The sequence below is a fragment of the Blennius ocellaris genome (genome assembly GCF_963422515.1).
Source record: "Blennius ocellaris genome assembly, chromosome: 17".
NCBI classification, from domain to species: domain Eukaryota; kingdom Metazoa; phylum Chordata; class Actinopteri; order Blenniiformes; family Blenniidae; genus Blennius; species Blennius ocellaris.
This window is the reverse complement of record NC_137666.1, coordinates 14,506,513-14,520,162: the sequence shown is the minus strand read 5'-3', so window position 1 is coordinate 14,520,162 and position 13,650 is coordinate 14,506,513. Positions and strand designations below refer to the sequence as shown.

The following is a 13,650-nucleotide window of genomic DNA, read 5'->3' as shown; positions in this document are numbered from 1 at the left end:
TGTGTCATATCTGGATTTTAAATATACATTAGATTATTTCTGGATTTTAAATATCTGAAATCAAAATTTTATTTAGTCAATGTCCCCGTTATTATGTTAGATAACCAGCAAGCTCTAGCCTGTTCAGTCTGCTCTCAGTCCACTTTCTTAGTAAATTACAAATATATTCAAAAAGATAAAGTTAAATTTGACATACTTAAAGTATGTCAAATTGAAACAGACATTTAAGGATGGGGAGGGGTCTAACAAATGGCAGATTATTATGAAGCACTACCAGGGCTTGGAAACTTGCTTTTTGATGCTCATGCCATGTACGCGCACACAGACAGGTTAGGCTTCATTAATCAGATGTAATCTTTGGAAATTCTTTACAGACATTAATGTCCGTTTCGCTGCTCCCTCTGAGGAGGTTCATCACAGCAGCATATTATTGAAACTTGACTATAGATGTGACTGGCCTTACTCCTGTCGTAACCAAGATCCAAAACCTGACGCACGTTCGTGACAGCGACAGGAGGTAAAATAGCAGATCTAAACCGATGCGACCGAGAGCAGTTCAGCACCAGAGTGGAATCAGACTGATGCAGCAATGGATTGAACCTTGAACTTCTCTTTGTGGCGGGGTTATTTTTCACCCCAAACGATTAACGTAAAGCATTTTTAAGGGAGTACAAAGAAGACAGAACTGCTGACACTGATCAAAAACGCAGGGACCATAATCTGAGGCTTTTATGGCACGGGAAGTGATAAAACTTCCAAATCAATCCCATGTGCGAGAAAAACCTGGTTCTCCTTCAGTTGGAGCATGGATGCTTTTATTCACTCTTCTCCTGCCGGCAATTTCAAGTGAGACACATTTTTGCTGGAGGTTCGTCTGGAAGCTGTGTCGATGGACAGCGGGTGAACTCTCTCCCAAAGTGACTAATAGGATCCAAACTCTCGAAACAAAGAGGGAGGCGGGTGTGGCAGGAACAATGAGCCCAACTGTATGATATTTCTATTTATCTACGTTTGAGACCAAAAAACAAACACAGCTGTAGGTTTCCGATGTGTGCAAAGACAAATACCTGCTTATCTGTAAATCAAACAGCCACTCTTCTCTTCATGATAACTACTATTACCTACATCAAATAATGACCCAGCTTCAAACCGCCAAAAAGAGCCCAAGGCCCCTCTGGACCAATCGCTTCATCTTCTGAGTGACACTGCTGCTCTTCAGCTCTTCGTGTGCCTCGGCACCCCGCTGAGCTGTGTGGGAAATTATGAGACCCTTCTGCATCGCTGACTCCTTTAGCTGCCGAACCAGAAACTGCACTTGGGTTTTGAAGGGAATGTGGATGCTGAGCGTAAGAGGGGGAGGGGGTGGGGGTTAACGACCACAGGAACGTCGTTGATTTCCAGCTGCCTCGGAACCTCCAAATTCCAACTTGTTCTCTGGCGTTGTAGAACAGGAATAATCAAAAACCAGTCCTCTTTTGATCTGTATTTCCAAGGTTAACTTGAGGCAGCATTGACCTGGAGTTTTGTCTTCAGGATGGCCGGGTAAAGTGTCTTATGATGTCATCGACACTGTTCATCAGGGCTGCACAACATTAGTTGAACATGCAATGTGTGATAATGGTGATAAGGAAGTTTTTCGTGATAAAACTAAACATTTAATGATGTTGATGTCTTTATAGTTTTGGTATTTGTTTGTTGCTTATTTAGTCATTTTTCTCAGATTTTCGTACTTTTGACATTTTTGGCGATATGTATATTCATAAGGCCGTAGCAATTTTGCGGAGACGTTTTTTTTTAAAAGAATTTCAATGACTTTTACGTACAACCCTGCTCCAGGTTTGCCTGTGAGGATTAAGTCACAGTTTTCGTGTGAATGAAACACAGCAACATCGAGAAGAAGTGTTGTTTTGTTTGTTTTTTTTCCTGGAAAAAAATGTGATCCAAGTCAGGAACTTGGAGGATCGACTTGGATCTACTGACCAGCGCACAGAGCAGATCGACGGCCTCCAGCACCAGCTCCTGGTGTCCGATCCTGGCCACGCCGAGCTCCTCCAGGTCTTGATGGGTGATCTTCAGCAGCTGCTCCCCGCTGATTTTCTCCCGCTCGAAGTTGCTGACGTACTGCTGCAAGCTGTCATCCAAACCTAGACATGCACATGGGAAAGAGAAAGCAGAATTGAAGGAATCTTAAAATAGCTTCTTTACCCCCGGTGCAAAGCAAAAACAGTGTCGCTCGGTATTGTGAGGTTTATTAGCATGTGTGTGCAAAGTGCAGATAAGGAACAGGTGGGACGGCTATCTCGGCGAGATAAACACAGTATAAACAGAGAAACGGTTAAGACCTGCGAGTCTGTTGGGATGGTTAAACAATGGATTGCTATACTTGTGCATTGGTGTGTGTGTGCACATGGATAACGTATGTGGGTGTGGGTGTTTGCAATAAATGTGCCAGTGTAAGAGGCCCCCTCACCCCCCCCCCCCCCACCCTGGCTGCTATTTGGAGCTTCAAAAACAAACGAGTCGGACCGTTACGCCAACAACTGCTGTGGCCAGTGAACGAACCAGGAAGCGAGTCACACAATACATAGGAAACCATAAAGCACCGCAACTTCTAATAGGACTGACTTATATTCTGTGTTTCGCAGTACTCTTCCTATGCATGTCGCGTTTCTCCCGGTGGATAACGGTGTAATGCCGAGAAAACAAAAGGGGGAAAAATGAGCCTGTGTCTGTGTGTGTGTGTGTGTGTGTGTGTGTGTGTGTGTGTGTGTGTGTGTGTGTGTGTGTGTGTGTGTGTCTGTGTTTGTCTAGGTCAGGGTGTGGAGGCAAACACCAAGTCTCTCCCCATCAAAGAACGTACAGAGAGGGAGCAGCTGCAGATACATGGCCCTGTGCCCTGTATGGCTAACAGACCTGTCAGCTGCAAGACACCCCAACTCTTTCAGACCACACCACACACACAACTCCTCAGTATATCCACTTTCAGCATGACGTTAAAACTGCTAAAAGTCAGACTCTTCAGCTTCATGTAACCTCAGCGCATGCTCCTTTATAAAATCGAGAGCGTCAAGGGTGCATTCGATGGTTAATTCAGTTGTTTTTAATATGGTAGTCTAAGACTACATTGAATGCATCAGACATTGCAAACGTAAACTGACCTGGAAAAAACACATCACCTCTCAGGTGTTTTTCTTGCAAAATTTCAAAACGGGTTTGTGTGATTCACGTTCAAATATTCTCTCCTTTTGTCTTTGTGCTGCTCACAACAAGTGAGGTGTGGGCGGGATGAGTTGTAAAACATACTTTCATTCGCCAGTCACAGTTTAACCACACATGAATCAAAATCCGGTGACTCAGACACGTGCACCTGCGACAGGTAAATATGCCAGTTGCGTGTCAACTGCTGGAAGTCGTTTTTTTTTTTTTTTGTGGCTGCTTCACTCAATATACACTGCACACATTCTTCAATACTGTGCTTGGGCAGAGCTTGAAAGTATCTGAAAATGATTCAAAAGTTTTTGGGAGTATTTTAAAGAGCAAATTTATACATTTGTGCTTTGAGTTTTCAAGAGTCTTAACGCAAGTATATGTCCTTATATGAGCCTTTAAAAACCCATAATGGCATCAAAGTTCATTCAGTACAGTATTTCCAATCCTTGAGAAGATGTAGTGTATGTGTGAGCGCAAGTCATCTCCAGCTTATCGAAGGCGAAAGCCATCAGGACGTGTTAACCATTAGCCTTCACATGAGTCAAGTCCAGTTAGGCTCCTGACATTTTTCTCATTCTTTGGTATGCTAATTGTTCGGCAAGTCTTCAGAGATTTGTAAGCTTAACCCCCGGCTGGCCGCGATTCAGCCGGGGAATTCACTTCAGATTGTAAGAAGGGGGCTGAGAGCTGGCCTGAGCCCACAAGCACATGAACACAAGCCAAATACAAACACTGGGCAAGTCACTTAATGCGATTAGATGAAAACAAAGACTTAGGATTTGGAGAGGTCGGGGGGGGGTTAAAAAGGCATTTCCTGTGGAATTTCCTGTGGAATTGTACCACCATCCTCACCACCAGTGAGGGAAAGTTGTGGTTTAAGCTACAATAAGACTTGGAGGGCCTTCAATTGTGTGACGTCTTTTTCTTTTTTCTTTCAGTAGCTCGATTGTTCAAAACCCACAAAAGGAAGGACATATTATTAACCAGTCTGGACAGAATTGGTGGGAGGACTGTCTGTGTCATGTGAATTGATGAACGACAGCCTATCCTCTCCTTTAGGCAATTTTCACTTTCATTCTAGGGTTTCCTCCCCTTCCACAGTATCTCTGATCAAAATGTCCGACATCAGAGAGTTCTACGATGATCTACGTTAGCTTTGAAGAAACTGTTTGATTGTCTCAAGATAGAGCTCACACTTTTACACACCTACTCAATGACTGAATGCTAAACGCACACTGCAGAGCGAAACGCAGTGGCTTCCCACGAATCCCAGGGGACCAAAGTGGAACACACCAATTGGTCCCCCTGTATCCAACTACTGACACCTTCTAAATTAAAGAAAAGGGGGGGGGGGGGGGGGGGGTCCTTACAGTGGGGGTGTCCTTACAGTGTGGCTACTAAAACATTTATTGCACCCTGATCAATAGCTGCCAGGTTGTGTGCATGTGTGTGTGTGTGAGACTATCAATTTTCATTAAGGGCAGAGCAACCAGTAAAAGAGATAGAGTGTCACTTTGCTGTGAATTGAGTGAAGGGGAAGGGGAGAGCGAGGGGAGGACTGCGTGAACGCTTTTCAAAAGCCTGTGCAGGATGAAACGCTTTAGAGTTTTATGGTCTCTGTGAACCGCTTGGCAAATGTCCTCAGACCAGAGCAAGTGGGTGTAGCTGTGAAGCGGAGGCGAAGGCACGCAGCACCGGTCTCAGCTGCACTGTCAGCAAGCTGGAAAAACTTTTATTGGCCCCAATAAGTTCATTCTGATTACAAACTTGGTCAGAGCAGTCTGAAGTTTAGTGTCAATATAAGCGATAAACAGTACTTATATAGCACAAGTTAAATAGCAATTATCAAGTTTGCAGATGAATTTGGGTGAGCAGTTCATACATTCACAATAAACTGTTCCAAGAGGTATTGATTGACCATTGAAAATGTGCAGTTTTAGTACGGACAACTACTGAATAAGAATATTAGTAGACATAGTAATTAGAAGATGTATTAAAAGATACAATAAATCATTTCATAAATACAAATAGTATTTTGGGGGGATTTCAGACTTCGAAATGGTGATAGACTCACTTTGTCATAACTTAGAATAATATTCTCTAAAGTCTAGTGTTTGTTTCTCTGCCAATACAAATGGCCACCTATTGTGTAAATGCCATTGATGTAGGGAAACCACAGTTGCATTTGCCCCAAAGTAATTCATCACCATAATGGTAGGGGGCAACAAGTTTCAGAAGGATCTGTTGTTAGATAGCAACTCATTGGTTGAGTTGGTGTGTTGTGGCACAGTTGGAGAGCGATGGCCTTACCTCAGTGGTTCCATTGAGATGGAGTTGTGGTAGAAGATTACGTTTGTACATGTAAGGCAAACACTACAATGACACTTTTTTTATTTTTAACAATGTAGAGCTTACTGGTAAAAACTAATTTGATGAGAAAGGTTAAAAGGTTCCTGATTCTTAAAAGGAAAACTATTGCGGTCCAGGTAAAATTGGTTGCACTAAAAATGGACACTCGTTAAGATCTACACAAGCCTGAAACTGGATTGTGAAAGTAAACATCTAAAGCACACAGCTTGTCCATCATCAGGTTTGAAAGGTTTTAACGTGAACACATTCGACATGTTGACTGATTGTGGAAAACAAAATGCAGCTCCAGATTGCTCTTGTGCACGACCTACGGTTTTCTTTCTTCTCCAAAAGATGAAGGCGTTCTTCATATAATTGCACAGATGTATCAAGTTCCTGATCTTGCAGTTTTGAGACTCCCTCTAGAAATCCTGGATCTGCAACTATTTGACTACTTGCTTCTCTGACCTTTGCCAGAAGGAAGCAGTGCATCTCCAAATGCATCTGTTGTCCAGTGTGGGGTCCTTCTTACCACCCACCCTCTTAATTACAGTAAACAGTAATTACGTGCAGCGCAGGTTACCAACCATTTGAGTATAGATAAACACACTCAAGTGGGCATATTTCTGGACAGCTGGACAAGCAAAAAACTGGACAATCTGGACAACACAAATGGAAGTGGACTCTGTTGGATACCTTCAAGCTCCTCCAGCCTACACAAAGGCTGTCTGCGCATGCATTTTTGGCAATGTAAACATGATATTTCCTCAAAGCAAATGTTGCGTTATTCTCGTCTTTATCTCGACAATCCATACAGAACTGAAGCAGCCTGGCATTATAGAAAGTATATGATGGCGCAGGATGAATTTCACTTCGTGCAACACGTAACAAAAACAACAAAACAGGCGAGAACATGAAGTTCTTATAAAAGGTTTTGCGTTACATATTCAGGAAAATCCTTGTCACTTTTTAATCTTGTTATTCCCTTGCATGCTTTTGGCTACCAACATTTGGTTCTCAGGGGTTTGATTACACGAGCAAAAGAGTGAACAGTCTTTCACCTCCAAGAGAAAGACCCAAACAAACTCCCTCCCCCATCTTTCAACCCCTCCCTGTGCTCCCAGTGGGAGCTGCAGCCACCCTGTAACACTCTCACACACAAACACACAGACAAGAGATGACGCAAACAGGGACACACACAAACCAATATCCCCACTGGGGTGGCCACTGGGAAAGCTACTGGGTGTAGAATAGCAAAGCCACTGTAACTCCACTGTCTTTATTTGTCAGCCCGGCCTCTGAACCTGTGGGGAACGGTCAGGAATTTGACTCATTGTTCTCTACTGAGCAGCCCCATTGTGGGAACTTGCAGCACCCTGGCACAATGGTCTCTGGTCAGACCAGGCTGTGCTGTAATTAAAAAGGAAAGAAAAAGCTCCTCTCGGCTACAGCTAAGCTATCCTCTAATGCATGACTTCACAGGACAACAACAATGCCCGTACACACAGTGGGAGCGGGGGACAGGAGTTGCACAATGATGCTCCACATCTCTTCGTCGTGCCTGTTGTGTCCGCATCCGTGGACTTTATAGAAACAGTCTTTCCAGGGCACAGGACACAGTTAGGAAGCTGTCTGACAATCTCCAAAACAGGTGCAGATTTGCAATACTGTTTCACATTTCAAGACAATGGCATCATAGTCACAACTGAATTAGGGTTTGTTGTGGAGCTCAAACATGCAAACCTCCTCTCTCCGACTATGACCCTGCACCACCCATTTTTCAAATCTCATCACTGTTTCTATAAGCCGACAAAGACTGTTTAATTTCATGTACGCTAATCTGAAACCCTGACAAGGAGAAAATGGCTGCGACACATCCTGAGAGGGCTTCCTACATGAGTAAAGAAGCAGCTGAGGCTGGTCCCTCCACGCCAAGACAAAAGCAGCCCTGTCTCTTACAGGGTGATGGACGATGACTGATGAGAGATGAGGGGTCACAGTTCATGGGGGTGAGGCACATCAGCCAGGGTGAGTGCCAGCCCTGAGGTTCAGTTTATCCACCCCAGTGACATGGCTGGTACCCTGTCAGATTTCTACGTTTGAATGTGTTGGAGGGGGTTGGGACGGTGGACGGCTCAGTTAATATTGACTGGAGTAAGTGGAGTGAGAGGTCAGGGCTTTGGGCGCCGCAGGTCAGTTGAGGAACGTCAAGAGGTTATGAGAGGCTGCAGCAGATCCTGATATATGACGACTTTTGGTCAGAAGATACAGGATAAACAAGACTGAGCAAGAGGAACTCGAAAAAAGATCCATAATTAATGAGCGTCTTTGCAAGCCTGCAGCAACCAGCAGAGATGTTGCTCAAGCTAAGGGGTGTGGAAATGTGAATCTGAAAAACTGGTTACATGGGTCGAGTTTGCAGCTGAAACATTGGATGTTTTTTGTTTGCTTTCTGTTCAGGCAACCTCTGTATACACCTTTTCATAACCAAACATGCAACATACCTTTTGCCATGATTTTGCCGTGCTTCCACTGAATGACACCAGTTTGGAGTGACTCAATTCTGAGTATGTAACAATTACAGGAAGAAAGCAAAACAAACGCTCAAATGGCAAAACATTTTAGTATCGGTTTAGCTAGCATCAGCCATTAATGGATGTGATGTACAAACAGATCTGCACCATGCAGCTCAAGAAGAACTGAAAAAACAAGTAGAGGAAAGTCGATTTTAAATTTTCAATGTGGTTGGAATGAAGTACTTGTTCACCTGCTCATCTACATTCCAGTGACATCGGCTATTCTTAAGCATCCAAGTGAACCAACCATATGTAAATGTCACCAACAGATAAGCATGACACATGCTAGTATATAACCACGATATCATGAGATCAATTTTCATCACCTTTATCATGGGAAAAAAATGAATGGGTAACAATCAAATATCTCCTCCCCCAAACACACTCATCCAAACATAGTTGTATTGTTTATTTGATTAATTCATATTACAATGATTTACCGCTACATCAAAGTACAGCTACTTCGGTTCAAGTTTTAAATCCCGTACACAATTCCTGAAAACACATAGTATCTGCAGGTAAGTGTGGGGTTTGAGCTGGAGCCTCTCAGGCCAACATAAATACTAATCACTCTCCAGTCAGTTGGTCGCCTGGCCTACACTGTAGCTCGTTACCACTTGCATAAACACTCCCCAAAGAAAGCAATAAAGACCTCAAAAATGCACAGTTTCCCCTCCTCTCTATTCTCTCTCTGGTGTCTCTCCACCCACCACACATTAAATCTTTCCTGACCCCTCCAAGATTCATACTGTTGTGGTTCCGGCAGTGGCCAAGTATCCCAAGATGATCGCAATCCTGGCGTCTTGAAAGTGCTTCACAAAAGCACAATGGTTAATTCACTAGCATGAGAAGCCTCTATCGTTCTCCAGTTTTAAAGACAAATTAATAATGACACTCACCCTCTGCGGCGTCCGCAGTCACAGACTGTTTTTGTGTCAACAGGACTTCAAAAGAGTTGAGTTTGTTACAACCTATACATTACTACCTTTAGAACAAACAGTAATGAAAGGCTTTTGGGCCTTCTAAAGTGATACAAAAAGATGGAAAGAAGTAGTGGAACAAAAGCAAGACACAAAAAACAAAAATGAATCTATTCTTTGTTTTAAACAGTGCAACGTGCTGTAGTAAAATTAAACCTGGGTTCTAAGTGAGAGTCACAAGATACAAACAAGTCTTAGTAGGTTCCCATCACATGTGTGGTGTATGATCAGGGTGGCCCTGCATGCTGATTACAGACCAATTTACCAGCACCATAATAGCTGCCTATGGAAGCCACAATAAAGATGAACAAAGTTTCGGGGGAGGAAATGATCCCCACTCATTTCGTCTGCCATGGGAACTGTGCGCTCGTCGTGCTCCGATCACCGCATGTGGGCATATTTCCAGCGGAGCCAAATTTAACTTTGCACCCATTGTGATTTTGGTGCTTTATGATGGTGCGTTATTAGGGTTTCATTAAAAGGAAATGTGATGGACAAACAAAAACATGCCTTTTAATTAACCGGGACATAGCTGCATATTGCCCTGGTGGCTGGTGCGGTTGAGTGTAGCGCCCGCTACATTCCTAATGTGGATCCCCATAAGTATCTTTGGATAAGAACCTGCTAATTGCCATAAATCTCCCAGAGGGTAATTCCCCCCCCCCCCCCCCCCCCCCCCCCCTCAAATCTTGTTACAAAGCCTGGCTGAAAAAGCAGAAAGAAAGAGTCTGATGCCAAGCTGAGCAGAGGATTTACTCGATCAAACCCGACAGCGGGTCCCATCTCTGGCCTTGGCACGGTGACAGTCCCTTCGCCAGCCTGGCCGGTCCACACGCAAATGTGAGCCTGGTTTTTCTCCTGGCTACAAAACCCCCCTGCCTCTGGAGCATTTTGCTGTGGCAGTGAAAATGTGCCCCCCCCCCCACCAATCACAATTACTATAAACAAGATCAGCATAGGGTGTAACTAAAATGAAAGCTACCATCGCAAAAGGGAGAAATGGAAAGAGGTTGGGGATGATGGAGAGGGTGTTTGAGGCACAGAGGTGGAGGCGGGCATCAGAGTCAAACAATTTATAGCCGACTTGTGACCGGGTCAGAGGAGGAGGAGTCGACGAGGTCAAAAGGACTAAGAGTATCATTAAAATTGACAGAAAACATACGCAGGTATACGATGTCATTAAAGAGTCACTGGATTTCCCCTTTAAGTCCATAATGACGACAATTCTCTTATTGCGACAAAGGCAAGCATCTGAATGAATTACGCAATATGACGAGACAGCCGACGGGCCGCGGGGCAGCGGATCCCGTTTCCCACGTCTGCCAGGGGGCGAGGGTGAGGGAGGGTGAGTCATTTTCAATAAAGCTAAGCAGTGAATGCCAGTGTGTCACCCACAGGCAGGGACGGGGTACCTCTGACGCACGCAGACACAAACACACGGCGTGTTGTGTTGCAGTCACACTGCGCACCTTCTGGTTTCTGTGATCCGGCTCCCAAGGCCGATGATGGATTCTTCATAAAATACACACATAATCACACACATGGCTGCGTTTTCTCACCACGAAAGCTGCACAACGCCCATGTGCAGGTGAGGTTTGTTTGTTGTATTACCGGCACCTGCTGTGGGTCTCCCTCACAGTCACCACAGATTAAGATTGAGACAGTGGTGTCGCGTTAGATGACAAATACAGGTTACAAGTTAATACAACCAATAGGATGCCACACATAAAGGTGAAGGGCGGGTGACACCATTCTCCCAGGTGTCTGCTGCAGAAGAAACAAAGGTGATGGCCAACTGAATCTCCCGAGCGTGCTTTCTCAAAGAGAAAGGCCACCACTCCCAGCTTGAACAAACACACAAACCCACAATAGCTCCAATATCCTTTATATGCTGCATTAAGCTTAAAATTCACACAACAAAGCAGGTCTTTATAAAAACACGTGCAGTGGTTTTTAGCCGAGATTAGCAGAAATATGTCACGAGGTTGGCAGAAGTCCCTATAAAAGCGGCAGATGATTTTGAGTTCAGTAGGTCAAGAGGACAAATTTCAGTCTGACAAAGCCTGCCAGTGTTCAACAAGTTACTTGTATGCTAAAAAATATGTGTATGTGGTTTGGAAGTCCAAGGGAAAATGGGCAGTAAATGAAAGAGATATTGTGAAGTCCTGTGTGATTTCACTGCGTTTGTGGAAATTTCTGCGGAATCCCTCGTCGACTGTAAGCTGTGATAAGTGAGTGCACACAGAAGCTTAGCACAACCATGTCTCCTTATCAGATTTATGACCTTTCAACAAGACAATAATGTGGACCTCTGTGTGCTATGGGCAGTATTGGAAAACCACACACAGAAACAAAGGCAGTATGGGAGTTCCACTTGTTTTCTTGCTTTACTTTCATTCATCCATCTACTCAGGGTATACGCAGCCATACTGATAGCGGCAGTGAAAACAAAGACTGGTCCATTATAGCTGCCTAATGTAGCCAGTGAAAACAGGAGTTGCCTACGTGTGTGAAAACACACAACAGGAAGCCCGAATGGTGAATTAATGTGATACAAAACATCATGCAAATATGAATTGCAAATTGGTTATAAGCCAATAGTTTTCAAGCATAACCATGAAGATACATTTCTTAAAGGGGCGGCACGTTTAAGCTGTGAGAACAACGAGACAGGAATTCAGGCAGTCTCTGAGGACGGCTGAGAAAATGTGGACGAGTCCAGGCATGTTCTGAACACACTCGGACCTGGCATCTGCCCAAAGTGCCCGGCTGAACCCAAAAGTAGAGAACTGTTCAAAATGCTCCAGCTCACTTCATAATCATAATGACATTACACTCCATTACAGTGTGAGCAGGTGGCATGGTGCAGGGTGGAAGAGCTTCTGTGTGTTTTTGTTCGGCCCGGCGAGGGGGAACCATCAACCTCGCCAGGCTTCAGCGGTTTAAATCCTTTAAAAGCAACCGGTGGGCCCAAATGCGCAAAGGTCATGTGTGACCTGTTTTTACTGCTCATTCAACAGAGCTGCTCATTTGGTGTGGGAGATTAAAAAACACAACAGTTACTGCATTCCTCTCATGTTCGGTGATTATTTGAGCGTATGTGCGTTTGCAGTGCTTTGATAGCACTAACAACGCAGTCATGCATTTCCTTTTTTTTTCCACTTTAAAGACAGTTTTATTTTTTTTTATCACCGTACAAGCATAAACCTCGAGCTGCCTGCAACTTGAGACTTCAATCCAGCAACGGCAAGAAAAGAGTTTTTTAGGCACAATGATGACATGCCAACACAACGCAGTGCAAGAGTGCACACTCTGGTATTCGCTCCACTCTCGCTCAGCACGCCACCTCAGTCGGGAGCTTTCATTCCCGTGACTTTAGCATGGCACCTCACGGGCCAATGCTCTTAGGGCAGGCCGAGGCCAAACGGCTTGCAGGTCCTACTAAGCTGAGATCATCTGGGAGATTTGCAATGCACATTTTAGATTTGAATGAAAAGCAAACTGGTCGAGCCCAGGTTGGCTGACACAGCCCGTGTTTTCCTTTCTGAGCACTGCGAGGAGAACAAATGCAATGCAAGCTGGCCTTGGGGGTTTTTTTTAATTGAGGAAAAAAAAAAAAAAAAACCCACAGACCTGTTATGCATTATGCACCTTAAAAGATCACTATTTTTTTTTTTTTAAAGCCTGAGTCACTGTGAGAAAAACCTCATCCAGATCAAAATGCACTCTTTTGTTTCGTCTGTGTCTCTCGAACATTAGACAACAACACTCACATTAACGATTGATGATTAGTCTAGAAGTGCCATATGTTGGAGCTCATCATTCTCCGACGGTAGGATGCACAGGCCGTGTGAGAAACAGGCCACGGAAGGCCTGACAGGGATGAAACCATAGCGGCCCCTTTCAGTAACCGCTCCCTGGGGCGGAATCGTCTTACAGCACTTCCCCTGAACTCTAAAGGCCATTTTCTGTGGAAAAGTAACACGGCCATCTTCTTGTCAATGCAACAAAAAGGTCGACTTTAGGAGTTGCATGACTGAAAAAGTGGAAACTGGTAAATTACAAAAGAAGAAGGTTAATTAAAAAAAAAAAAAAAAAAAGTTGCTTCCAGTTAGATGAAGTGTTGCTTCCGTTGGGGCCCCTTGTGGGGGTCGTCCTCAAATACTTTGAAAGCAACTGTTTCAAACAATGTATTTAAACAGATTTGACATCTGTTCCCCCGGATGCTTACACAAAGGGACAACAGTATCATCTAAAATGGATTAATAAAGTCTGTTGGGGCTATCCAAACATAGAAGTGCACTCGCCCGATAGAGCTAGCTCCAAGGATGACTTAATAAGGCTGAGGCATCTGCACAATGTCCCTTTGCGCTTCAGTTTGGGAAGTCTCTTCCAGATAAGGATCCATCACCAAAGCCATCGTTGCTCACACCTTGCTATCATCTCTGCAGATAAGGCTGCAGGAGGTCGCGGTATGTCTAATGTGTGTGAGTGCAGAATCACACACAACCATGTTATTGTTCCCGGCTCAGACA

General features: G+C 44.2%; 1 protein-coding gene across 1 annotated transcript in view; it reads right to left on the bottom strand.

The window, feature by feature from the left end:
• Nucleotides 1-13,650, bottom strand: part of LOC308142065 (connector enhancer of kinase suppressor of ras 3-like) — a 50,546-nt gene that overhangs the window by 33,275 nt on the left and 3,621 nt on the right. Inside the window, exon 2 of the mRNA XM_080512364.1 lies at nucleotides 1,981-2,144. Coding sequence (XP_080368490.1) covers nucleotides 1,981-2,144 — 164 coding nt within the window. The remainder of the gene's footprint in view (nucleotides 1-1,980; nucleotides 2,145-13,650) is intronic.